This window comes from Berghia stephanieae, chromosome 7 (assembly GCF_034508935.2).
Source record: "Berghia stephanieae isolate SIO BIC M18660-M18661 chromosome 7, UCSD_Bste_1.3, whole genome shotgun sequence".
NCBI lineage: Eukaryota > Metazoa > Mollusca > Gastropoda > Nudibranchia > Aeolidiidae > Berghia > Berghia stephanieae.
This window is the reverse complement of record NC_088366.1, coordinates 41,799,951-41,827,942: the sequence shown is the minus strand read 5'-3', so window position 1 is coordinate 41,827,942 and position 27,992 is coordinate 41,799,951. Positions and strand designations below refer to the sequence as shown.

Genomic DNA, 27,992 nt, shown 5'->3' with positions numbered 1-27,992 from the left:
TATTTTATTGAATAACAATATTTTAGCTGGTATATTGATACCAGTAAAATATTTTTTCATCAAAATAAAAACTTCTCTTTTCTCCTTCAAGAACGAGAATTGTCCTACATGACGAACAAATCTTGATTTTATCGTTTCCATGAATATTACGGAACATAAAGGAGAGTTGTGCTAGTTATAATTTATTGAACTCTTATAGTATTTTCACCATTTCGAAACTCGTGGTTCAAACAAAACTATAATGACTTGTCATGTCAATGGATAACTAACTAGGATCCACAAGCCAAAGTTCCTTTCATTCATTTTGTTATGGATTGAAGAAGTTGTGTAAGCCGGAATCGTCCCGTGCTGTGTATTTTGTTCATTATCAAGGCGTTCATATTTATGCCTGCTCATTTCTTTTTACAGTCCACAGCTTCTAGCAGCTTTTGTATTACTTTTAGTTTTAATATGTCCTCTTAAGTTATCGCTTCTAATTCCATGGTTTCCATAAAGCATGTTGCTGCCTATATTTTTTATTTTTACACTGAAAAAAATAAATAAGAAACCTCCCCCCGCAAAAAACAAAAAAAAACAAAACAAAAAAAAACAAAACAAAAAACAAAACAAAACAACAACAACCCCCCCCCCCCAAAGAAAAACAACAACAATAAAAAAACAAAACAAAAAAAAAAAAAAAAAACAAACCAAAAAACAAACAACAACACAAAAGAACCGAAAACACCCTCCAAAAACCCGACAAAACAATAAAAACACCCATACACCGACACATACAATTTTGTGGGGTATATATAAAAATAATTTAATAATGGTATTTCTTGTTGCCATCCATTATACCAGGAGCAACATTAACGTGCGCGCTCACGCGTAGATCTTTCATTTAATTTCTAATTTTGAGTTAATACAACTAGCTGTGATTTAGCATTTTTATGTTGTCTCGAGGGTCAAAATCATTATAATTGTTTTGAGTCACGGAGCAAGAACAAATTAATTACTGATTAAAAAACACAAAATATAAATTATTTATTGACTTCATTTTACCGCCCCCTCCTCACACAAAGAAAAAAAAAATCCCGGTGAAAATAGACACATTTCTGAATATGAACCCCAGTTTGCCTTCTATAATATCATCATGGGCAAATCAAACTTTTATCAAACAATATACGATTCTAACCCTCTTGCTTTTTGGAATTCCGGACGTGTTCCCAACCGCTGCACGAGCATAGCGAGTGCGCGTTGGGAACAAAGTTCGAATTCCAAATCGTAAGAGTGTAAGAAATCTTTTATTCTACCCCTCAATCGATTCCGATTTCGTCATCTCTGAGTAAAAGATATTTTCAAAAATATTAAAAGATACTTCTTTTTTTCAAAAATTTAATTTTAGTGAAATTTAACGTTTGTTAATCTGACGTCACAAATTATTATCGTAAACATGATATCATTACCCGTTACTATTTAGTGAGAGGGGTGGATTAATCCCCAATATTCAACACACAGACATTGCACTCATACCACCCACTCTTTGTCATAAACATTCAACAGATCGAATACAACGTAAAAAAGCCAATAGAGGTTTGTACTATAAACCACAGAAGAATGGAACAAACTCCAGAAGAAATGGTGACAGCTCCAAGTTATGTACCGTTCCTGGCCGTTCAGGGCGCATACAACATGGTGCAACGCTTGTCGCCAGCATGATAACACCAGCATGGACTGCCCTAAATACGAAGAAAGTTATCCAATGACATTTCTCATTATATATCAACTGAATTCTAATCGATAAGCTATTATTCTGTTTCCATCTGCAGAGTTGGTTAACCTTGTTGTTCTTAATAATTTCAATACAGCCCTTCACTGATACTCTGTCGTTTTATTGAAGAACATAGTATGTGCTATTTGGTTAACATTGCATATACTATGTTTTTAAAAACAACGGCAGTACTGATAAAGCGCTTTTCTTTCTTTTAGCCAGAAATCGTCTTTTCATCTTCTTTTTCTTCTCCATTCTTATATAAACCGACTGACTGTCAGACTGAACATTGTCCATTTTGCAGACCAAGTATTGTGGTACCTAAAAATCTATAGTGCAACCTTCTTACTTCATCTTATTAATCGATTAAAATGACTCTTAAAATTCAAGAACTTTCAAAGTTTTTGTGTGGATGTGTATCTTCAATTTTTCTTTTTTTGGATAGGTTATAAGTCATCATAGTCTTTTGATATACGAGATAATGAACAACATGAATATAACAGTTTGATAAAAAGAACAAAACACCAAACATGAAACGTTTCGTGCTCAAAACCCCTTTTAGAAAACTACAAAAACATTAAAGACATGTAAAGCTATTGCATTCATTTTTGTACACGACTTGTTAGATTCCACAACGTCTAACAGCTTAGCGTGACGTCAATATACGAATTTAACGGTTTCTACCCAGTAGGAGAAAGACGTTTAGTCACTATACACCAGAATAACTTAATCGTCTTCATAATTATTAAGTGCAGACAAAGACACAAAGACTTACGTTCCGTCTCCATATTAAGAAGCTAATGACGAACATAAATGAACTTCCTAATGGCAGCTCGGTCAAATATTACTTATAATATTATACCAAGGACAGTGGTGAACTCGTTCCATCCGTGCCATCAAACATGTCTCGTTACCTTTTATTCCTTTTTCTATTATAAAAAATCCGCTCATTAATGTTGTCAATGGCCAGGTTGATGTCACGCTGCGAATGTTTTATCCATGTTGTCCTGGCAAAATGATGAATGGAGAGAGAGAGAGAGAGAGAGAGAGAGAGAGAGAGAGAGAGAGAGAGAGAGAGAGAGAGAGAGAGAGAGAGAGAGAGAAATTGACTGGGATTAAATAATCGGATTGTACAAGACAAAGTTAATAATTTTTCTAGATTTCATTTTGATTAAAGTGCAGATGTTGCATACAAAATTGTTTTAAGTATATAGACACAAATAATTCAATAATGGAAAACAAATGCTCACATGAAGCAATCAGGATTGTTATATCATCATATGGATGATATCTAAAGTAACTCTTTACAAAGGTTTAAATGTCCCCATTACCTAATAGTAGATCGCCACAAATGAAGTCATGTTAAATACAAACTAGGTAGTCGGGGTGTCATTTCTTTTTAATTTATTATCCTTCTATCCAATGTTTACCTTTACTCACTTGTCACCAACTATTTTCGGCTTATAGAAAAACCAAGTTAATATTTTGTCCTCAATTTTCCGACACTTTAAAAAGCTACTTCAATTTTAATTTTGAAAGCTGATTCATTAAAAAAATTATTATTCTTGTTTAAACCCAGAAAACTGATGAAAACTTAATCTTTTCCATATCATTTCAAATGATTTAAAGATGATGTATTCTTTGTTTATTGCAACAAAAGTGGCCACTTAATTCAATTGTACATTACTAATTTTATTTATTTCAATTCCCCCTCAGCCCAAATGATCTTGTTATGGCTGTTTCAATTATTTATATGTAAAGCAATTTTATCCTGGCTTTTTTGGTTAGCAAAAAAAAAGTGAAAATCCCAAAACATCATGATTCAATGTATTCCCACAGACGTAATCCGATACTACGGCCCAAACAACGAAGATGTCAGAGGCTTGTTACGAACCTTCGATTACAGCGTGTCCTATCTGTCTCAAGCTGATGTGGTAAACACCAATATTGACTATGCCTTCATCAAAAATCGCATTGGACAATTCGTTCAACCAGACAAATCTACGATACAGGTCATTAAACAGAATGATCTATGTTATTTTGAAATTTCCATATGGTATAGGATTTAAAAAACCCTCACAAGGGAAAACCCCCTTTTTTATCGTCTCATAAAATGAGATTAAGGCATGTATGGTTGTATAATGTGTTGGCAATAATAGGACGAATATCTATTTGGTAATGTGTTACTTATTTAGATTTGCCTAAAATGGTCTGAGAAAAAACGTAGAAAACTGATTTTCCCAGCATAGATCTTACTGTAATATTTTAAAATATTGTTTTCACAATTGACAAATCAAGTCGGTATTGAGAAACAACTTCTGATTCTTCTTAGATTACCGTGTTAAATGGAATTGTATCTGGAGTGAAATCGATGTCATAAGAAAAATCTCTTTATTGAGCTCGATATTTCTTCTGGTTATAAGCAAGGTTGACGGCGTAGGGAGATATAGCGAGATTGTAGTCTTTATTGACTAAGAAGTAAAAACAAAGTGTTTTATATGTAGGATGAAATATGATGAGTTTCAATCCTTCAGCTTAATTTCAACTGGTTGGAAAATTAATCTAGCTACACTCGCAAAAAAGATTCAGCATTAGGTTTCTTTTTCTTTTTTTGCTGAGCGCACTGACAGTAATACTCGGACTGTATCTGTCAATTTATTTTAAAAATATGACGACAAAAGAAAGAAAAAAAGGAGAAAACGAAGAAAAAGAAGAAGAAAAAGAAGAGGAAGAAGAAGAAAGAGGAGGGGGAGGAGGAGGAGGAGGTGGAGGAGGGGGAGTAGAAGGAGAAAAAGAAAAAGAGGAAAAAGAAGAAGAAGACTGTGATAATTCACAAATTAAAGAAGTAAAACTTCGTCAAGACAAACAAAAAAAACTCTACGAAGAGGTTTTGATAGATATGAAACATTGTATCGTTTCACTTGACTCACTCAAATGGATGCGTTAACGTCAAGAAGAGAATTGGATTATAATTACAAGTAATCGGAGTTGCATATTAGCTTGTACATTATTTCTTTACTTTAATGCGACTTATGAACACAAAAAGAAATGTATCTAAATGTCACGGCCACAGTATTCCGATTTGCCGAGCTAGGGTCATACAAGAGTGTATTCAGCATTCACGTCCTCCTCCTCTTTATTGTTCGTCATCTTCTTGTTCGTGTTCTTGTTGTTGTTGTTGTTGTTGTTGTTGTTCTTCTTCTTCTTCTTCTTCTTTTTTTTTTTAAATTCTTCTTCTATTCCTTTTCTACGATCCGACTATTCGCATTTCCTCGCGAACACATGCGCCATTTATGCTGAGACGGTCCGAGTTCAGCGAGAAAATATTCATCTTTATATTACATCTGCCGCTTGGCTAAAAAAACACATCCCGAAAATTTGCAATAACCTCAATTTTAACATCAAGTTATTGAAATTTAAGGGTACAAGAACGTATCTTTGCAAAATACACACTGCAAGTTTGAAATTTATAAATTTGATGCAACCGACCTGGCTAACAATAACAAATAACGTTCCATTTTTTTGTTGGAATTTTTGCACATAGACAATTAAACTTTTGATGAACAATAGGATTCCACAGTCTGACGTCACGTCCGCCTAGCAACGAATCGGCTGGCTCTAAACAAAAAAAAATCCGTGCTTGGTCCAGGCAAGGAATAATTGGAAAATCGCTCAAAAAAACAATTTTTATCTTAAATATGGTCCAGTATTTTGTACCAGATTGTCTACACCAGTCAGAGAGTCACTCCTGCAAGTTTTACAGATTTCCAAATGGACAGGCAGACAAAAAATTGAAGAAAAAGTGGACCACTTTAGTCAGGTAAGCACGCACGCCTCGTCGAACATTTGATAGAGTTCGTAGTCCAGATCTAGGTCAAGTTCTAGCTTACGTAGACCTATATTTTATGATTAAAGTGTACAATTGCACGAAATTATAAATAAAAATACATTCCAAACTAGGTTTTTATTGAAGTTGAAGCAAAAATGATATCTCAATCGTTTTGATGTTAAGGCTGATAAACTGAATGAGAGTTAAGTTCTACTGATAAGTGATAATTTTTTAAAAAGGAGAACAAGAAGAAAGAGAATAAAATATTTGTTAAAATCTTACTTTAAACTCGATACCTTTATGGCAAAATGAAAATAAATAAATAAAATAACGCAACCTCTCCCCCCCCCCCCCCCCTCCCCTACGCAGATCTCTCTCTCTCTCTCTCACCACACACACACACACACAAACACACATACTTTCCTCTTTTTTTGGAAAGTTTCTCTGATTCTCTGCAATGCCTCCCCTCCCCGACAGCCGAGGTGGCAACTCTGTGTGAACAAAGCAAGATGGCGGCAGGGACCTCTCTCCTTTACCTGTGCCCGATTGTTGACACTCCAAAGTTTATCCACTTCCGCAGTACTGACTGAAATAAAGAGAAAACGCAAGTCTTGCCACACTCAACCCCAAGATCAACTTTAACTGTGTAAATTTAAGAATTCTTATTTTTATATATACCTAGTCAAAATCATCAAAAGAAGTAATGAGGAAGTGCGACATTTTGCTGAATGTGCGATTTCATAAAAGACAGGCGAGAGACCCACCAGTAACCTAGTCTCTTGCACACCTTTGATTTATCATGCATTGAGCTGGTGTCAAACAAGATAGTCTAAAACAAAGTACTTATCAAATTAAATAATATACCCAATATGCCCAACAGAATTATTTTTTTTTTTTTAATCTTTTCATTTCAGGTGAAAGGACAAAAGATCCAACATCATCATCAAGAGTGTGTTCTTGTCACTTCAGAGATGGTGACAAAGCCAACCTCCCTGAATTGTTTGACAGAAATAAAAATAAATTGTTTCCATCAGAGCCAGAAAGAAAGAAAAGAAAAGTGACACAAGGAATTCCCACCCCATCTCAATTGGCACCAACATCAAGAAGTCCACCACCACCACCACTACCACCACCACCACCACCACCACCACCACCACCACCACCACACCACACATCATCACCATCATCATCATCACCATCATCATCATCATCATCATCATCATCATCATCATCAAGCTCAACTCTCTTCATCATCATCACAAAGTCCCACCTTTAAAAAAAACCAGATTCCTCATCATCATTATTTTCCTCCTCATCATCATCCTCATTATCTTCTCCCTCATCATCATCTCAACTCTCGTCACCATCATCACAGGATTCCATCTTTTAAAAAAAAACAGATTGTAGAACAAGTGAGGATATTTTAAATAGAACAACAAATTTAATTCAAGAACAAAAAATTACAGACAAAAATAAGGAAATAGCTAGCTTTAAAAAACCGAACTAAGTTAGATTCAACGCACTTACACTGTTTCAAGCCTTACAGAAAAAGTTCTTCGAATGGAGACAGGTGTACATTCTTTTAAAATATTTAATATTATTGTTCAATATGTTGAGTGCTTTAGAGGTAACATTATTTATTATAGTAGATGGGAAGTTCAGGAAGAGACAGTTGCATTAAAAGACCAAATTTTCATTATTACACTTATGAAACTTAGACAGAACTACGCTAACCTTCATATTTCACAATTGTTTAGCGTTAGTGAAAGTACTATAACAAATATTATACAAACTTTTATTCATGTTTTACATAAGCCATACGCTTCTCTTTGAAAATGTTATGAAGGTTACATGCCCTTCTAGACATAAAAATAAACTATCAGCTCCATCATCATTTTTAAGATTTCCAAATTGCAGAATGATCATTGATTGTACAGATGACCAAATTGCTATTCCTAAAGAAATGGATAAACAACGGTTAACTTATTCTTCTTATAGGTCCATGAATTCTGTTAAAGCTCTTGTTGGTCTAAGTCCAAATGGTGTGATAAATTTTATTTCTAAACATGATCCAGGGTCTGTCTCGGATAAGGTCATTGTACAAAATTGTGGATTACTAAAACTTTTAATTTTAAGCCCTGGAGAATTAATTTTAGCAGATAAAGGTAATAAAGGTAAAACCCCATCCTGATTCAAGATATTTTACCTCAAGGAGTAACTGTAAATATCCCTCCCTTTTTACATAATAAATTTACTGAAAATGAGATTTTATTAACAAAAGAAATTGCTTCATGTAGAATTCATGTTGAGAGGGCTAATGAAAGACTGAAAAATGTTAACATCCTCTCATATATTCCAACCATGTTAAGAGAAAACATCTGATATTATTTTTCAATTTGTTGCAGCACTTGTCAATCCCCAGTCTCCTCTTATTAAGGAGATTGCATTTTGTTAGCTTTGCCATTTATTTTGTACAACACACATATTTTGTTCATCATCATCAAATCACCATTCAAAATAATGGTTTTGTAGGTCCATACATGATTTTACATGATAAACATGACAAATTATGGCATTGTTGTATCAATGTATGTTCAATGTCATTAACATTGTTAAATAAAACCACACAAATTAGTTTTGGACTGAATCAACCCAAGGCATCATCAAGATAGATCTGTGGAAGTAAAAGAATAAAAGATTCAAATTTAGAGCTGCGACCATGCTCAATAGGCAAAAAACAAACCAACTAATAAAACGTCTGTTGTGGTCTTGTGGTATGACACTCGCTTTCAGATCAGAAGGTCCTGGGTTTGGGCCTCGCTCGGCACATAGTTGAGTCCTTGGAGAAGACTCTTTACTCACAATCTCTCACCGTACTCAGGTGTCAAATGAGTACCTGGCGTTGTCTCTGTCCGAAAAAATTGTAATATCGCCCAACAGGCATCATGTCCCGTCTTACATGTTAAATGTTGCTGTTGGCCAGGGACCCCTTGTAAAGCACTTTGAGCACATTTAGTGGATATTACGCTGTATAAAAACTCAATTAAAAAAACAAATTAAGTGATTCTTTCATTCATCTTGCTTTGTTGATAAGGGGGAAACCCGAAACGTCCATTTTATCTGTTTTCGTATATTAAATTGAAGTTCACATTCAATTTCACAATGTTATTGATTTCTTCGAGTTTCAAGCAGCAACATTTACATTACACCTTAACCCAATAGGAAGTTTAGTTTACCGTGACTAACACTGGTCTAAATAAATCCTTTATTCATCCCATAGAGGAAATTTATCTCTAGGGTCTATTCCCAGGGAAGACTGGAATAACCACGGTGCAGCGCCGCAAATTGAGCTAGGGCGAGGTGACTTGCTCAAGGCCACACAGAGCAGCGGCGGGTGAACGAATCGGTACCTTTCGGGTACGAAGCAAAAACCGTACCGCTGATCCACGCTGCCCCACATGAAGTATGATAAAATGTCTAGCGTGATTGGTGATTGTGATGCTCATATGAGTATTATAATAAAGGTTACAACACGATACTAAATAGTATGTAGTAGACTATAGTCAATAGCAACGAAAATTAGCGAAGCAAGACTAAGACCTCAAAGACTCAAAGTCCGTGGTCCATAAGATAAAAACACAATAATTCAATGACTCCCTCTCTCTCTGCCTAACTAAAATCGAACGTAAACAGTTAAATCTTTCCATTGGATATACGAAATCTGCCTAAACTCAAAGTAAACTGATTATTGTCCAACAGTAGTTTTACGGAGATGTGAGATTTTGAGAGTGAGAATGAGAAGACGAAATGACTTACCTTCACAGAATACTCTTTATTCTTCATGCTGGCTTGAACTTTGCCGAACATCAAGCCATCTGAGTAAGTGAAAGTCAAAACAGGACCTGACTGATGATGATTTTCACCTCGCGAGACACTTTTATGCTCATTGGAGAAGTATTTCATAAGGGCGGTGATGGAAATAGAGTTCGTGTCAGCCATTTTTCTCGACTGTTTAGAGCCAGCCGGTTTGTTGCCATGCGTTGCTGCGCAGGATTACGTCACGACTTAGGAAGCCTATTGCTTTAAGGGAATATTTCTCGTTGCAAATAATGGCTTACATTACAAAAGAGAAAGCATCTGCTGTCACGCAATACTTCAGGAAAACTTTAATAGAAATATATGTAGTATGGCATTTGATATTGGCAGTCAATTCTGTTTGTAAAATTTTTAGAATGACAGTATATGTATCTACACCTTTCTTTTCTTTATTTAATATATTTCATATATGGACATCAAACGGCAAAAATATATCAATGCCTCTGATACCTTCACTTCTAGGCAGCCATGAACTCAAAAGTCAACGACACGTCCTTGACTCCTAATCTGATTGACCCCGACTACGAAGACAGCTACCCCATTGCCAGCTTTACGTACCTCATATTTTATCGTACGACGATGGCAGACTGTACCAAGGCCAAGGAACTCGTAAGGTACGGCACACAAACCTTTAGCACCACGAACAAGTGTCGTCGATTTAAAAGCAAAACCAAACAACATAAGTTTTTTTTTTCTTATTGACCAGAAAATGTTTACTCCGAATATTGATAGATTCAGGCAATATTCAACTTGATATGAAGTCTCGAGAACTTGAAACTTTTGATTATCTGGGAATCTTTGACTGACATCACAGGTTTCAGAAGTCAAGGGTTTGAGACTTTTAACTAGAAGGGCGTCATTTTAATCCAGCGATTTTTGAAGTCAAAGTTTTCTGCGAAAATACAATAAATTAACTTTCAAAGTAATTCTCAAACTAAATACCGTTTTTGGAAAATTCATCTAGATCGGCAATTAGTGAAGATGATGCACTACTGTCTTGGAATACGTTTTTCATAGACCAAGCTAACATTCTGTTGCTTTGTAGTCATGTTTGTGTGATAAAAGTAAGTTTATTAGTTAATCAATTATTAGAATATATTTGTTCAAATGTTTGTAATATTGAATACACGTACAAAAAGTAACCCCCAAAAATAAGATAAATAGATAACGATAACAAAAGCAAAACGAAAGAAGCAAAAAATTCCTTAAAATATCGTACCCTTTACATCCTATACATACAAGGAGTTCCTTTTCCTAATCGACAGGTTTTTCCTCTGGTGCATCGAATCTCCCTCGGCACAGGTTGATGCCTTAAATAAAGGGATGGTCTCATTGAGCCCCGTGATGGCAAGCAAGGTTAGGAAAGAGGTACTTGAAACGGTCACATGTCGGGGACGAAACGTTCTAGAGATAGTCCTTGAAGATATCCGACGTGAGAGCGAGGAGCAGGAGGACAGCAACTGGGAACTTCCAGTCGGCATTGCCAGTAAGTATTCATTCACGCCGACAGTTTGGCCTAAACTGCTCTGACAATCACTTTCGAATACTTTAATAATTTTTATACTAATATAAAGATTGAGTCTTAATTTGCACAGGTTTTAAAACTTTTTAGATACAAATATATCTCAAAATGGTAATATCGGATGATTGGTTAAGGTGGTAAGGCAATGTTTACACTGTTATTCTTGCAACCAAAAATGGAGAAAATTTAATTCAGAGCAATCAGGGAGTTTCTTCATTTTGAAGGAAATATTTCACAGCTATTAATGAAAAGTGTCAGCAGATTACTGTCAACAATGACCCGGGTGTGACGTAGGAATATTAGTACAGGAAGTTCAAATGTGGCCACATGGTCATTGGGGATGCTCCTCGAGAAGGTTGCCGGTATTAAGTCATGACTGTGGACAGTGTTGTAGAAGTGAAACGAATTGTATTGAACCAGTTACAAATTATGAAATTACGAATACTACCGAATTGAGTACTGGCTCAATTAAAAAAACAAACCTTATAATATGGGCATTTGATCATGCTAAAAGTATCAGGAGGAGGTTTCATCTCTTCTTATCCTACAACAAAACGAAAGGAGATAATAATGCAATCAGCAATTGATCATGCTTAATGAAGTTACAAGCTTTTTTAAACGTTTGGTGACAATAGTTGAGATGCGGGTCTCTCATTTTGACACTTAATTAAACCTGCTTCCATGCTGTCTAACTCCGACTCCAAATTTTTAAAAAATGTTGAGCTTTTATATAGGGCAATATCCACTAAAAGTGTTCAAAGCGCTTTACAAGGGGTCCCTGGCCAACAGCAACATTTAACATGTAGGACGGGACACGACGACTGTTAGGCGATATTACAATTTTTTTCGGACCGAGACAATGCTGTTAACGGCCAGGTACTCATTTTACACCTGGGTACGGTGAGAAAATGTGAGTAAAGAGCCTTCTCCAAGGACTCAACTATGCGCCGAGTGAGGCTCGAACCCAGGACCTTCCGATCCGAAAACAAGTGTCATACCACAAGACCACATAGCCGCACACTGTGGACTAGTGATGCTCTCCATATTTTGGACCAGGATGGTAATGAGCTCATCAGACTGCCTTCACAAATGTGATGATATCACTGGTGACTACCATTCCAACTTACTGATTAGATTAAAAGAATTGTTAAAAGAAAAGCATCGAGGAAAATGTAGGAAATGAATCCTTTTCTCCACGACACCGCACCATCACACAGCTCCCAAAATACACAGTTAAAATCTAAGAAATATGGACATCGCTTATAAACGGATCCTGTCCAACTTACGCAGAAGCTAATACAATTTAAGTAAGTAATCCTTCAGAGTCATAAGACCCACGGAGCCGCAATTTATCCCAGTTTCTATAGCATTTCCGCCCACATCTAACAGACCGAGCTACCCAATCACTGCTGGGCCGACCGTGGGATCAGAAAAACAAACAAACTCGATTTCACCGGGATCGATCTCGGTCCCTTTGATTGTGAAGTGAGTGCTCTACCAATTGAGCTATCAGGACCCCCCTCTCTCTCCACTGGAGTAAATGACACGTAAAAGTTTTCTTCACGAAGCACTCAAGTCTAGTGAGTAAATGAAGCGTCATATCAGGAATAAAAAATCGTGGGCATCTATATAGAGCCCTAACCACAAAATATGCTAAAAACGGTTTACAAAGGGTTTTAAGACAACAGCAACATTAATATGCAATACGATACATAAGGCATGAAAGACACTAAAACGATTTGATTTCGACAGAGACTCCTTTAACCCTGATCACTATGGGAGAATATGAGTAAAGTCCCTTTTCCAAGGATTAGACTCTGCCCGCACACTGTGGACTCCAAACAGGGACCTAACGCTGCTATTCTCTTTAAAAACACAGTATATCCATATTATGCAATGTTAACCAAATAGCAGATACTGTGTTCTTTAAAAAAAAAAAACAGCAGTCCGGGTGTAAAGTCAAATATCATGACTAAATTAAATATTTAAAAAATCTTGCGTAATCTTTTTCGATACCGAGGTCTTAACAGAAGAGAATAATTTCGAATTCTATTAAAACTAGTACCTAGTTTGTTATCACTATCGTGTATTTTCAATTTTAGATCGACCAGTCTACGAAACATATTATTTTCCCTATTTTCTTAGACGATGTAAAATTGTCAGAGTATTAAAATAATGATTTCTTCATAGAAAAAGCTGATGATATGATCACGTTGAGTTTGTGAAACAGAAGTGTTCTATTTCTGGTTTCATACCCTCCAAACCATACAACACTCGCGACATGAATTCCAATCAAGAGCGTAACCAGTTAATTGTCGAACTCTGAAAGAACATAAATTAAATAAATTGGCCAGGAAACTCGTCCTTCAAAGATCGATCGATTTAAATGACCTTCATCTTGGCAAAAGCTCTCAAACATTGGACCTCGCGAGTTTTCTGGCCAAACTTTCAATTATGCCTTTTTCCAGAGTACATGAGTAGGTTGGATAGGATTAGACGGATATGAGAGGGAAATAAAGCATGGAACGGAAATGAGGCCAGGCGTATTCAAAAGGCCCCTGATAATCAAAAGTACCGGAATCACAGTGTATGACTAATTGCCTGAAAATACTGGGAAGAAATTGACCATAACTAGGGAACTATTTATTTTCGTTTCAAGGTTAAAGAAGCAGGATTTTTCCAAAACTTTATAATATGATGTATTACAAGATTGCGGTAAATTACAATATTTTTCGATAACCCCTTTCTGATTCTCGATTTTCTTCTTCTTCTTCTTCTTCTTCTTCTTCTTCTTCTTCTTCTTCTTCTTCTTCTTCTTCTTCTTCTTCTTCTTCTTTTTCTTGCCTTATCATTTTCCTCTTCATCTTCGACCTACGGTTTTAACACCAAGTACCACTAAACCAAGCCACCCATAATTGCACATTTCATTCAACTTTTCCCCCCAGCGCCAATTGTAGTTCTGCTGATAGGGTCCCTATTCGGCTACATCGTCCACCAGAAACTCAAACTGCACAGGATGCTGGTGACCAATGACTGGGATATTCCCATTGATGACATCGTTTTCTTTTACGACGACAAGGTAAGACAGAACAATAAGATTAAGATACACTTAGAAGAACCTTAACTATTGGATTTTCATTGTGCTGTAGAATTTGGTCTTTCTTAGTTTACCATACACATGTGTAAGCCTTGTTCACTTCTGGTCATTAAAACCGGCGCCCACCTAATGCAGTGAATTGAAAATTGTGGAACTGTTCAAATAACTGTAAAAATAGATGAAAATAGATAAATGACGATATGCTTCCCAATCTTTTATCCATCTTCTAAAAAGGTCATATGGAGCCCCATACTACCATTTCGTACAGTTTATGTCCTTTTTGAACTAAAACTCTTACAATATCCACTGCCTATACCCAATTACTAATTCACACCTGAATCGAGTGAAACAATATAAATAAAGTAATTTATTCTAAGGCGCAACCGCACGTTATTCTGTACCTTAAAACATAAACATTTATTACCATATCATATATCATATATTACACTCATCATCATCCTTATCCCCTACTCACCTCTCCAGACCAGTGGCGCATCCTCCATTGTGAGATCACGTTTCTTGAGGCATCGTTCCATCAGATCTCTCAAATCGGTTGGAGAGATCTCTGAAGGAGATGAGCTGTTACGTCATATCCTGCAATGGCCAGGGAAATGGAGGACTTTTACAGTCGGCATCAGGCTGATTGATTTCAAAGAATTCAGGTAAAGTGTTTTGTTTGTAAAGTATCTTGTCATGCTTAAACATCTGAAAAGGTATGAGTGATTCCATGTCAGACAAAAGAGAGAAATAATTACAAGGACAAATCAGCCTTCTACGACAAGGATTAAATGTGACTAATTTGGATCATCTCAAAACGGTATTATGTCGGAATGTACCCTAATGATTTAAGTTCAATTTAAATAGTCTTTTATAGCATGAAACGGACCATAGAAATTACCTGCTATCTTTTGGATAGAACACTAGTCTATTGCAAAGTACTTTTCACCAGATCAAACAGACCCAGTTGCTGGGTGGACAAAGGGGTTAATTTGAAGGTTACGAAATCAAATTTGATAATGTTTCAATGTTGAGAGTGAGATTTGCTTCTATATTTTCGAGAAACTTAAATTTTCGAATTGTGATCAGAATTTATTCTCAATTTAATTCATCAAGCTCATTCCGACAAAATACCAGATTGGCACATGTCAGATCCTCTGAATACCGATGTCTGGGTCAAGGTCACAGGAGCTGTTAATTACACAAGCTTTTCCTTTTTTTATCATTTGTTGTTATGAGGGCCGGTCTCTCTGGCTCCTATGTTGTCCTTCCATTGGACTATAGACACTGGATATGATGACTGGATGTTGTGGTTTTTCAGAGTACGGCAGAACTAACGTCCACCATGTCAGTAAGTTGGATAGGTTTATAGATAGAACGAAGTTGATATCACTTTCTAAGACTTTCTAAGCCAATGGCACAGCTTTTAAACGGATATGATACGGAAATGAAGTATGGCCAACTGCCGGTTCTTGCATTGGCAATCCTGTGCTTGGGCCAAGGCTATTCAGTGTACATAGTGGCGATGGGCCGGCATGGCTGAGGTGGTGGCGTCCGGTTCCTGGCGTAGCCCACGTCAAGTCACAGAGCATATACTGATCCAACAATTGCGTCATACTACAATACGGAGACGAACACAAAAAGAAAGCGAATAATTCAACCAATTAGATCATTTCTCTTCTTGACAACTACTGACTATAAAACACTTTTCAATTATTTTGATGATCGTCGCCTTGAATTGTGACGTTATTCTAACGGGAGTGTCAGGCTATGAGTTGACAAAGACTATATTCCTTAGCGTAGGATCGTTTTTTTCCAGCATGGATAGATTGTTTCATCTTGATGTAATATCTTTGAGCTTTCGTCCCATAAGTATTAATTTACTCGAAAATGGTTTTATATTGGATTTAGATGTACTATGTCGCTTGTATTCAAAACTGTAAACTTGTCATCAAACTTCTTTGTGACATAGCGATCATACAAGTGGCACTGTCCAGGCTTATGAGAGGAGTTACCCCGCGTACATTCCCTATTATTTTGTAAAGCCAGCGCCGTGGAATCATCTCCCGTTGGACACCGTGGTGCTGGATCGCTGCCATAGCTGAGCAACCTTCTTTGAGTGTTGATATCAGCGTGATCGACAATACTTAACCTGTTAACTGCCGTACTCTGAAAAGACACGTATTGAAAAATTGGCCAGAAAACTCGTCCTTCATATATTGATCGAATTAAATGACCCTCATCTTGGCAAAACATCTCAATCCTGGGACATCGCGACGACCTCCTCAACGTTTCTGCTTCTATCCCACAAGGGGACGGGAGGGTGGGGGGGGGGGGGTAATACCCTGCAGCGATATGGCGCAGTGCCAGAGGGTGTCTCTTTAAGAAAGCCCGATTTAATAGCGACTCAAATCACATCTCTCAATATATTTTGACACATTAACGCAATTACTGTTTTGTGGTGTTTTAAATCATATAATTGATTATATCTCTGGCTGATTAAAATGAATAATTTCACTGCCGACTGCTGAGGCCTAGATGCTTTCAATGTACATAATACTAACAGCTATGGAATTGAAGCCTTCTCCTCATTCACTACTGTCACATAATTTAAAAATTATCATTTTTGTAAAAGGTTTTGTTTGTTTTTAATTTCCCCATGCATGCCATCGCACATCATTTAATGAGGATCTTAATGATTACATTTTGGTAAGGGAAAAGCATATATGGACACATCATCAGATAACGACAATCAGTTTCTTATCTCCCTTTCTGTAAGATGTGTATTGAAAAGATAAATGAATTAGTCATCAACCTAATGGCCAGATGTGAGACGGGCTTTGGCGATATCAAATCAACAGGCAATGTCTGGTAATTTATATGAAATGCTAGAACACACGAGAATAAGCAGGAAAACCCTTCATAAAAGAAAGAAAGAAAGGAAGAAGAAGAAGAAGAAGAAGAAGAAGAAGAAGAAGAAGAAGAAGAAGAAGAAGAAGAAGAAGAAGAAGAAGAAGAAGAAGAAGAAGGGAGGAGGGAGGAGGAGCGGAATATATATATATATATATATATATATATATATATATATATATATATATATATATACATATATTTATATATATATATATGTATATATATGTATGTATATATAGACACACACACACACACACACACACACACACACAAAGAGAGAGAGAGAGAGAGAGAGAGAGAGAGAGAGAGAGAGAGAGAGAGAGAGAGAGAGAGGGTGAAGGGAGCACGAAAAGGATGGGAGAGGTGTAAAAACAGAGAAGTGGAAAGAGGGGAAAAGGAAATAATACATCACGACAGCCCGATGGAGGGGAAGGATACCAATAATATAAAGGACTACTTGGAGGTGTTGGATAAATGGCTACCATGTAGTCTAACAACGAAAAACCGCTGCCAGACCATTATCCGATGAAATTGTGTATTATAAAAACTGATTGTCGGCGGACCCCCCCCCCCTCTCTCAAAATTGCAGCCTTTTAAATATTTAAAAATTGCGTGCAACCCTTTTTATTGCACACTAATAGACCGTTGGAATATGTTTTCTACTTGCTATAATTTTACACCAATAACGCATTTAGCGCTTGGGTAAACAGCAATTGCGGCGATTAAATTAGAACGACGTGCTGTGATAAATTGTTTTCAATTTATAGCTATAAAAATAGACAAGACATAAATGATTCACCTTTAATTGAGGCTATTAATTTCATTTCTTAATGTTCATTTGCAATTATATTTGGAGGAACTATATAGACCGTGTGAACTCAATGGAAATTTTCTATGTTATCATTGATGTAACAAATCGAGCATATGGATATGTTGTGAGGAGTGATCGAGAATATGGATCTATAATGTTGCGGGGAGTGATTGTTGGAGCAGAAAAACTAAGCAAATACGAATCAAACAATGACCCAACTCAGGCCTATACATCAGCGATATTCTTGAACCAGTGGTTGTCTCTTTTATTTGGAATCTAGTTTGATAACGCCTCGGCACAGAGTATGGCTGGACAAATATTTGCTTTCCTAAACGATTCAAATGTAAACGTGATGAACAATGGCCAACTGTGTGACCTGACATGAATCCCATTGAACGTGGTGAGTGGGATTTATGAAAGGAAAGCTAATAATAAAAACAACAAGAACACAAAAGGACAAGAAAGGTGTATAAAATTTGATGAATTATTCGACAGACTAAATACAATTTATACTGATATACCAGCAGAAGTAATGAATCAACTAACATTATCAATGATGCAAAGAGTTGTGGCATTGATCAATTCTAATGGCGGACATACAAAATACTGGAGTGCGTCATGTGTACTAATTTCAATTTTGTGCTCGAATTTGTAAAATCTATTTTTAACGATTTGTTTTATATATCTGAAAGTTTTCAACAGTTTATACAAACTCAATAAATTATACATCAAAAGAAAACTAGTTTTATCTGGTTTCCAATTATGGACTTGTCATTTTATTTGTTCCAACCAGTATTGAATTATTAGCAGAATAAAACTGTCCAGTTTCTTTTATAAAGGACTATTTATATACACACACTTGTATATGTATGTTTTTGTGTGTGACTCTGTTGGGATTTTGTTTGTGTGTGAGTGTACTGTGTGCACTCATAAATTATCTGCTATATCCAGTTGCTCAGAAAATGTGTTGATGTCTCCCACTTCTTTACTATCGTTGAACAACTTTCAAATTCTCAAGGCAAAAAATAATCAGATGTTAAATATAAATATATAAAATAATGTTTTCAAAGGGTCATGCAAATTGAATAAATTCTAATTATTTTACACAACAATCCAAAACATGATGCCCTATTGAGTGATTTTAAAAGTTCGTGATTGCTTACTTAATTGATTTCATAGTTTGGTTGATTACAATTCGCTTGAAGTGGGAATTAACTTTTGCAGCAAAAAAGAACCCATATGAGCATTATTTTAAAACGAAATGTTCCCTTGGATAGGCTGTGTCACTTGAGAAATTCATTCTCACATTCTTATGTTTTGTTTCTATTAAATGGACGCGAAACTTTATTCCTCGATCCCGACATAGCACTTCCACAAAGACGTATTGCCTGCTTGCAAAAACCTTTATCTTTATCTTGAAAAAGATAAAAGATTTCCCTTTGGTTCAAGACCGACCTTTATGATTTGTCACGAGTTTCTGCATCGCCAATTCCCCGGACGATTCGTCGACGAAACATGTCGGCCGCCAAATTCTGGACTGCTATCCACTTCTGAAAAAAGTTTATGAAAACTAGAAACAGCCACCTCAAATTTCGACAGATTTCAGCCGAAATTATAATCTGTTTGGATAGAGGCCACTAGTTTGTACTATGAGTGATTGTTTATTTTCTTTCCTGTCTCACCAATTGTTAAAAACCAAGACATGGCCATAAAATTCACTTTAGATGAATCCGTTACATTTCATAATAAGTGCGTAAAAATGATATGAATTAATTTTATTTTATTCAATATTCAGTTAATTTGATTTTCTGATAGAGAAGGGGAATTTCCTGTCGAACTGCCAACATAATCAAACAATTGAAATAAAAAGAGACGCACATTTATCAAAACACAAAAAAATTTGCCTATCTTGCCATGGCCATTTCAACAACAGTTAAATAACATTTATAACTGTTGAATTGACTTGAAAGTTAGCTCAATGGAAATTTGTATTTGTAAAAATTACCGGACGTAAAAATTGCAGCAATGTGACTCAAATAAAATAGACACACTAAACTGCCAAACAGGAGGCAATTTTTCTGAGCTACCCGGTGTATCTGAGTGATTGGTGACGTGGAATGCGAACAAATACAGAGGAATTGATGACGTAGTACACAAAATGATATCTGACTCATAGTCTTATATGGAACCATTTTTGACATAAAAATTAGCACAATAATACAGCTGAGGGTTCAATACTTAACTGTTACAGTATAGGCTTTAAAATAACCAAATGAATATTATACCAATCAGGAGTGACAAGATAGCATTATCGATACTCCACAAATATAGAAGCTGCATTCAATGATGCTGATTTATACTTTTGTTTATGTTTTATCATCTTTCAAGAACTTATAATGGAATAGTTTTGAAGATAATTGGTTAGGTATTATTCTATCAGTTTCACCATTTTCATTCTTTTAGTTTTTAAAGGGGAGAATTAGGTGATCTGATACGCATTATGACAAAAATCTACAACTTATTGACGTCGAACAAACGTGTAATATAGCATCGTTACAAGCGAGATTAGACATGCCTCTAGCATTATCAAACGGTGATATACATCCCAAATGTATCGGATTATAAACACAGGAAAACCCAAAAAATTGACTCTACACAAATTGGAATCAGATGGAATTTTTTGTTGTTGTAAGATTCGAATATTCCACAGATTGAAATATCGGACCTTTTGTCATCAAACCCAACGATCATCGATACGTGTAATATTTCATAATACTTAGCCATAATATCAAATTCGTTTTTATTTTTATATTTTATTATTTTCCAGACTCGTATCGAGGGACATGAAGAAGTCCATGCTCTGGATGAGAGATAACATGATCAATGCAAACTTGGTACGCTTTTATGGAATGACAGAATTGGAAAAAGACCGCTACATTATCGGCGACTATTGCAACAAAGGCACCATCCTGGAGATACTGCAGGTAAGGAAAATACGTTCTTTTACATCGCCTACGTACGACCAGGTAAGGAAAATGCGTTCTTTTACATCGCCTACGTACGACCAGGTAAGGAAAATACGTTCTTTTACATCGCCTACGTACGACCAGGTAAGGAAAATACGTTCTTTTACATCGCCTACGTACGACCAGGTAAGGAAAATACGTTCTTTTACATCGCCTACGTACGACCAGGTAAGGAAAATACGTTCTTTTACATCGCCTACGTACGACCAGGTAAGGAAAACACGTTCTTTTACATCGCCTACGTACGACCAGGTAAGGAAAATACGTTCTTTTACATCGCCTACGTACGACCAGGTAAGGAAAATACGTTCTTTTACATCGCCTACGTACGACCAGGTAAGGAAAATACGTTCTTTTACATCGCCTACGTACGACCAGGTAAGGAAAATACGTTCTTTTACATCGCCTACGTACGACCAGGTAAGGAAAATACGTTCTTTTACATCGCCTACGTACGACCAGGTAAGGAAAATACGTTGTTTTACATCACCTACGCACGACCAGGTAAGGAAAACACGTTCTTTTACATCGCCTACGTACGACCAGGTAAGGAAAATACGTTCTTTTACATCGCCTACGTACGACCAGGTAAGGAAAATACGTTCTTTTACATCGCCTACGTACGACCAGGTAAGGAAAATACGTTCTTTTACATCGCCTACGTACGACCAGGTAAGGAAAATACGTTCTTTTACATCGCCTACGTACGACCAGGTAAGGATAATACGTTCTTTTACATCGCCTACGTACGACCAGGTAAAAAAACGCTAGCAGGCAACTTGTCTGCATATTTTCAAAAGTTTGGGCAGTCATCACGAGTCCACGTTGTTCGTAACGGGAATTTCAAAACGCTTCAGCTTTTATTCAGGGAAGTCTCTAATAATGTGTTCAAAACCCAAGCCATGTATGATGCTACATTGCCAGATTGTCGTTTATCTATCGTTATTGATGAAACTGATGAAAACCAATTTTGTCCTTAATTGTGACCTCTCATCTCAAAACGGTATTATGTCGGGATGGACCAGATGCTAAAAAGTCAAATTATAGTTAAACTGGTCAAAATATGACACATTGGTATTTAGCACAGTGAAATATGATATTTCTCCTCCTCTATAAAGCATATAAACCCAACTTAAGCATGATATTTCTGGCTACAAATTCCATTTTCAGCATCATAATCATCCCGACTTAATTCTGTTTTGAGACGAAGGGTCACAATTGTTCAAAGTAATTTAGTATTGGGGAATTCTTGTGGCGAATGTTCCGAAAACGACCTTTGAGCACAGCGTCATATAATGAGATTATTTACGAATCGAAGATAAATATCTGTAGGAATTATGTAATAGTAGCACGTTTGACGGGAAAATCAAGACGTCTGAGGTTCGATCCCCAGTTGAGGCAGGCTGGTGTTTTTGGATGTTTTTGTTTGTCTATTTGTGTATTTTTCTTTCTATTTTGTCTCGCATGGTTACACACCTTTTTAGACCTGTGTTTTTGATGGAGACTAAACATACTCGAAACAAGTGCATAATGTCACTTTTAAGTCCATCAATTATTTAATAATAAAAAATTATTGGATCCAGCAATGTCAAATGATTGTTCAGTACCTTAGACTTCACCAAATTGAGAGTCTGATACACCATCAAGCCTGAAACACACACAAGAGCGCACGTGCGCGCGCGCACACACACACACACACTCACACACGCACACACATTGTCCCCACAATTCATTTTTAAACTTCTTTTTTTTCCAGATTCATTGCCGTCTCAAAATCTCAATAACGATTAAATCTTTTTTTTTTCAAGAAAACTGCTAGAATGGAATGTTGTATAATCGAAATGAAAGAAGATTTTCTTAACACCAATTTTGACATTCTAAAAACAGCATCCCCCCCCCTATATTTGTTAAATGTTTAAAAAAAAATAATCTGCAGGTATATTTCGACATATTGGTACAATAGTGTTTCTCTACATTAGTGTTAATTTCTCAGACCTATTCTACAGACCATTAGCAAATTAATCTCCGCTTCGCGTTATTAATGAGTCCATAATATCGTCCGCTGATTAACCTATTGTCATTCACCGACACTGGAAAGCCACCACAGGGTTCCGATGACAACATTAATTATTTCCCATGATAGCACGACAGTCCATGCATCGTACGCTCTAATGAATAACATCACGATTTTGTGGCATCGTCTAGGAATGCGGTCTTCACATGTCTTCCCCCCATTACACAATCACACGCGAGGTACAAAATGACCAATGCACGTTTCTCCCTCTCCCCCGCCCCCACTTCCGGGCTCGCTCTCTCCATTCGATCAACTCCATTATAATATACATGAATTGTTATGTAGGCAATATCAACTATATTTTTAAAAAGCGTTTTAAAGGATGTCCAAATATAGCGCAGGACTGACGATATGAGATATGCAACCGCAATTTCCACTAAACGTGCTCAAAGCGCTTTACAAGGCGTCCCTGGTCAACAGCAACACAGAATATTGCAGAACGAGACGTGACGCATGTTAGGCGATATTACAATTTTTTCTGACAGAGAACCGCTATTAACGATCAGGTACTCATTCTACACCTGAATGCGGTGAGAGAATGTGAGTAAAGAACCGTATGCAAGGACTCAACTATGCGCCGAGATAGGCTCGAACCCAGGACCTTCCGATCCGAAAGCGAGTGTCACACCACAAGACCACATAGCCGCTGTTACCGGTCAGGTATCCATTTTTATACAATAGTGTGGCGAGAAATCGTTACAAAATGGTAGGGACTCACCTTTGCGCCAGCCACAGAGAGACTTGATAACGAGACGTCCTGGTCACCAGTCTAGTGTCTAACCATTAAACCACAACTACTCATTATCGGGAGATTGGGACTTTGTGAAAATCGTGTTGAATATAATATAGGTGATAATCATTATAATATAATAATAATAATAATAATAATAATAATAATAATAATAATAATAATAATAATAATAATAAATAATAATAATAATAATAATAATAATAATAATAATAATAATAATAATAATAATAATAATAATAATAATAATAATAATAATAATAATAATAATAATAATAATAATATAAAAATAATGATAATACAATATTAATAAAAAATAGAAGTAGTAAGTAGTAGTAGTAGTAGTAGTAGTAGTAGTAGTGGTAGTAGTAGTAGTTGTATTAGTAGTAGTAGTAGTAGTAGTAGTAGTAGTAGTAGTAGTAGTAGTAGTAGTAGTAGTAGTGGTAGTAGTAGTAGTAGTAGTAGTAGTAGCAGCACCAGTTCATCTCACAAAAAGTGGCATATTGCATTTGGCGAAGAAGCCTCCCTATCTTACACTTTTCTTACAGGAACCAAAGACTCGGCTATATAGATATGTAGCATGACACTCGCCGCCGGACCCAAAGGTCCAGAGTTCGAGTCCTGCACTTAACAGCGCGTAATTAAGTCCTTGGAAAAGGCGTAATACTCAGGTACTCTCACCTGGCATACCTGACCTTCAACAGCGTTGTCTTTGTCAAACAAAAATGGTAACAGGCGTAATGTCTCTTCCTACATGTTAAGTGTTGCTGTTGGTTAGGTATCTTCTTCTTCTTCTTCTTCTTCTTCTTCTTCTTCTTCTTCTTCTTCGTTCCTCTGATGGACATCTATGGCTGCAGTCCGATATCTGCTATGAAGTCTGTGGTCCGCTTTAGGTCCTCAGCCTCACCATAGAGGTTAGATATCTATTATAAAGCGCTTTGAACACGTGTATTAGATACTGCTCTATCTAAATGTTCAAAGATTCCCCCTCCTTTCCCGTCTGTTAAACATCACCTAAAGCATCGCACCACCACCCAGTGGGACTAGACGTTGGATCCCTTTGTTTGCATCTCGTTTTTTCTTTGCTTGGCGGAGCTGCACTTCTGCTCACGCCCTAGTAATTTTGGTCTTCCTTCGAAAAACAGTAACATAGATCGAAAATGAATCGTTTGAGTCATCAACAATCACAATCGGTCAGATAAAATATCTGTAGTTGCACACAAATTAATCTAACAACAGGGCGGCCAGAATGCTATTCCCAACGTCAAGTGACCGATCATATTGCCCTAGCAAATTTTATGAATAATTATTCGAGACAACGGGTGATAGTATTCCCTTTAAGTTTTATTTTAAAATAATTTTTGCATGTAAATCTGTGCTCGTTGGCAAAATTCAACATGGGTTAGACGGAATAAATTGACCTCCAACCCTATTTAAAAAAAAAAGAATAGATTAGTCAAGTAGTCGTGTAGTAGGGACGGCAGTAGTAATTGTTGTATTCATAATAATAGCATTTCTAAAAACAAAAGAGGCGAGCGTTTATATAGCGCAATATCCACTAAACGTGCTCAAAGCGCTTTTCAAAGAGTCCTTGGCCAACAGCAACACGTTTATAGAAGGAGACATGGCACCTGTTAAGCGATATTACATTTCTTCCAACAGAGACAACGCTGTTAACGGCCAGGTACTCGTTTTATACCTGAGTACAGTGAGAGAATCCGAGTAAAGAGCCTTTTCCAAGGACTCAACTCTGCGCCGAGCAAGGCTCGAACCCAGGACATTCCGATTAGAAAGCGAGTGTCTTACCACAAGACCACATAGCCGCACAAAACGAGGTTGCATTTATGTGAAAATGAGAGTTAAGAGAAGATATTTTTTCTGCTTTCAGAACAATAAGTACAACCTTAACAACGACGTAAAGACAGCATTTGCATTGGAAATTGCGACAGGAATGGCGTTTCTACACCTACAGGGTTGCGTCCACGGAATGCTCATGTCCTCATGTTGCTTGCTGGACAGCAAGTGGACTGTCCGGGTAAATATAAACAATATCATAAGAGTGGATTCGACATCGTGTTCATCTAAAAAGTCAAGATATTACATCGGCCGTACTCTGGAAAAACACATATTTAACAATTTGACCAGAAACCTCGTACTTCAAATATCGATCGATTTTAATGATCCTCGTCTTGGCAAAAACTCTCAAACCTGGGACTTCGCGAAGTCCCAGTATTGAGAGTTTTTGCCAAGTTGAGGGTCATTTAAATCGATTGTTTTTTGAAGGTCGAGTTATCTGGCCAAATTTTTAAATATGTGTTTTTCCAAAGTACGGCAGAACTAATACTGTTTAAATGAGCATAGCCGCAATAACAGGCTTAAGCATGACGTAAGAAATGTATAAATTTGCTAGGTCGTCACGATTTGTGGCCAGTCGTCTCAAACAGTATTATGTAGGGGTGAAATGGATGAATAAAACAATACATTTTCAGAAGGATATATGAAAATCGAGTTTTAATAAAGGCTGTCAACGATATTGCGAGTTTCCCCCCTAAAATAGTTGGCATCGATTTACAAACTGAAAATGAATGACTATAAATTTTGACGTACAGCGACAAAACCCATATCTTCGAAATTGGTTCAAATAGACATTTTTATATCATTGTGATCAGAATGACACCCTGCATCTACTCACAAAATATTAAAATTCAGTTCTTAAAAATAAGAAAGTTAAAAAAATTCTAAACACCGTATGTTGCTATTTCTATCATGTGATGCAGCAACAAAACCCCGTTAAGTCCAGATATACGGGGTTTTGTCGTTGCATTGCCTCGATACGGGGTTTTGTCGGTGCATTGCCTCGATAAGGGGTTTTGTCGGTGCATTGCCTCGATACGGTGTTTTGTCGTTGTATAACCGGCCGTATAGTACCGTATAATTGGAATTTCTTCATTAGCTAATTACAAACCAATCATCAACATCATCTTCTCATTCTTATCCTTCTTTTTCTTTATCCCCAATCTCCTCCTACTACTCCCCCCCCCCATCCTCCTCCTCTTTTTCTTCTCCTTCTTCTTTTTCTTCTTCTTCTTCTTCTTCTTCTTTCTTTTCTTTCTTCTTCTTCTTCTTCTTCTTCTCTCTTCTTTCTTTTCTTCCTCTCTCTCTTCTTTTCTTCTTCTCTTCTCTCTCTCTCTCTTCTTCTTCTTCTTCTCTTCTTCTCTCTTCTACTCTCTACTACTACTACTTACTCTTCTCTCTTTTTCTCTTCTTCTTCCTGCTCTCGTTCTTCTCTCTCCTACCTACTACTACTACTACTACTACTACTACTACTACTACTACTACTACTACTACTACCTACCACCACACCCACCACACACCACCACTACTACTACTACTACTACTACTTACTTTCTTTCTACTACTACTACTACAACTACTACTACTACTACTACTACTACTGCTACTACTACTACTACTACTACTACTACTACTTCTTCGTCTTCTTCTTCTTCCTGCTCATCGCGCTCCTCCTCCTCCTACTTTGTCTTCTTCTTGTTCTTCTTGTTCTCCTTCTTGTTCTTCTTCTTGGTCTCTGTTTTCTTTTCGGCGTCTTTTCTCCTTCTTGTTCTTTTTTGTTTTTTTTTTTTCGTTTTTTCGTTTATTCTTTTTTTTTTTGTTTGAGAATTCCTTTTTATTTATGGCACAGAGTAAATTTTGGCACAAAAATTGTTCCAAAATTACTACATACTATACTACTACTACACTACTACTTACTACTACTACTACTACTACTACTCTACTACTACTTCGTCTTCTTCTTCTTCCCGCTCCTCGTTCTCCTCCTCCTCCTGCTCCTCCTCCTCCTCCTTCCCTTCTCTCTTTTCTCTCTTCTTCTTTTTCTTCTTCTTCTCTTCTTCTTCTTCTTCTTCTTCTTTCTTCTTCTTCTTCTTCTTCTTCTTCTTCTTCTTCTTCTTCTTCTTCTTGTTCTTCTTGTTCTCCTTCTTGTTCTTCTTCTTGTTCTTGTTCTGCTTTTTCGGGTCTTTTCTCTCTTATTTCTTTGTTTTTTTTTTTGTTTGGTTCGTTTTGAATTCCTTCCTTTTTTCTTTATGAAGAATGATAGTTATTATTTGGCTACAGAGTAAATTGTTCCAAAATTTTCGATGTTTTTATACTTTTATTTCATAACAAATTAGTGTCAGGTGTTCTTAAAAAAAAAACAAACTTAGTAAATAAAACTTGAAGACCTCGATGTAACATTCGGTTCCAAATACATCACGTCAAACGCCGAGATACGCTATAGCATGTGTCATGATGCAACGACAAATCCTCGTATATTGTGATAGCTCTAAAAT

General features: G+C 36.6%; 2 protein-coding genes across 2 annotated transcripts in view; both read left to right on the top strand.

Annotated features, from left to right (window-relative positions):
* Positions 1-27,992, top strand: part of LOC144977254 (uncharacterized) — a 137,073-nt gene that overhangs the window by 81,000 nt on the left and 28,081 nt on the right. Inside the window, exons 6-12 of the mRNA XM_078922280.1 lie at positions 3,590-3,762; positions 9,918-10,069; positions 10,721-10,941; positions 13,923-14,056; positions 14,558-14,736; positions 20,623-20,779; positions 25,532-25,678. Of these exons, the coding sequence (XP_078778406.1) occupies positions 3,590-3,762; positions 9,918-10,069; positions 10,721-10,941; positions 13,923-14,056; positions 14,558-14,736; positions 20,623-20,779; positions 25,532-25,678 (1,163 nt within the window). The remainder of the gene's footprint in view (positions 1-3,589; positions 3,763-9,917; positions 10,070-10,720; positions 10,942-13,922; positions 14,057-14,557; positions 14,737-20,622; positions 20,780-25,531; positions 25,679-27,992) is intronic.
* LOC144976120 (uncharacterized) lies at positions 4,799-6,690 on the top strand. Its single transcript, XM_078920302.1, has 3 exons — positions 4,799-4,858; positions 5,400-5,570; positions 6,494-6,690. The coding sequence occupies exons 1-3, from the start codon at positions 4,799-4,801 to the stop codon at positions 6,638-6,640; spliced, it is 378 nt and encodes a 125-aa protein (XP_078776428.1). The 3' UTR covers positions 6,641-6,690.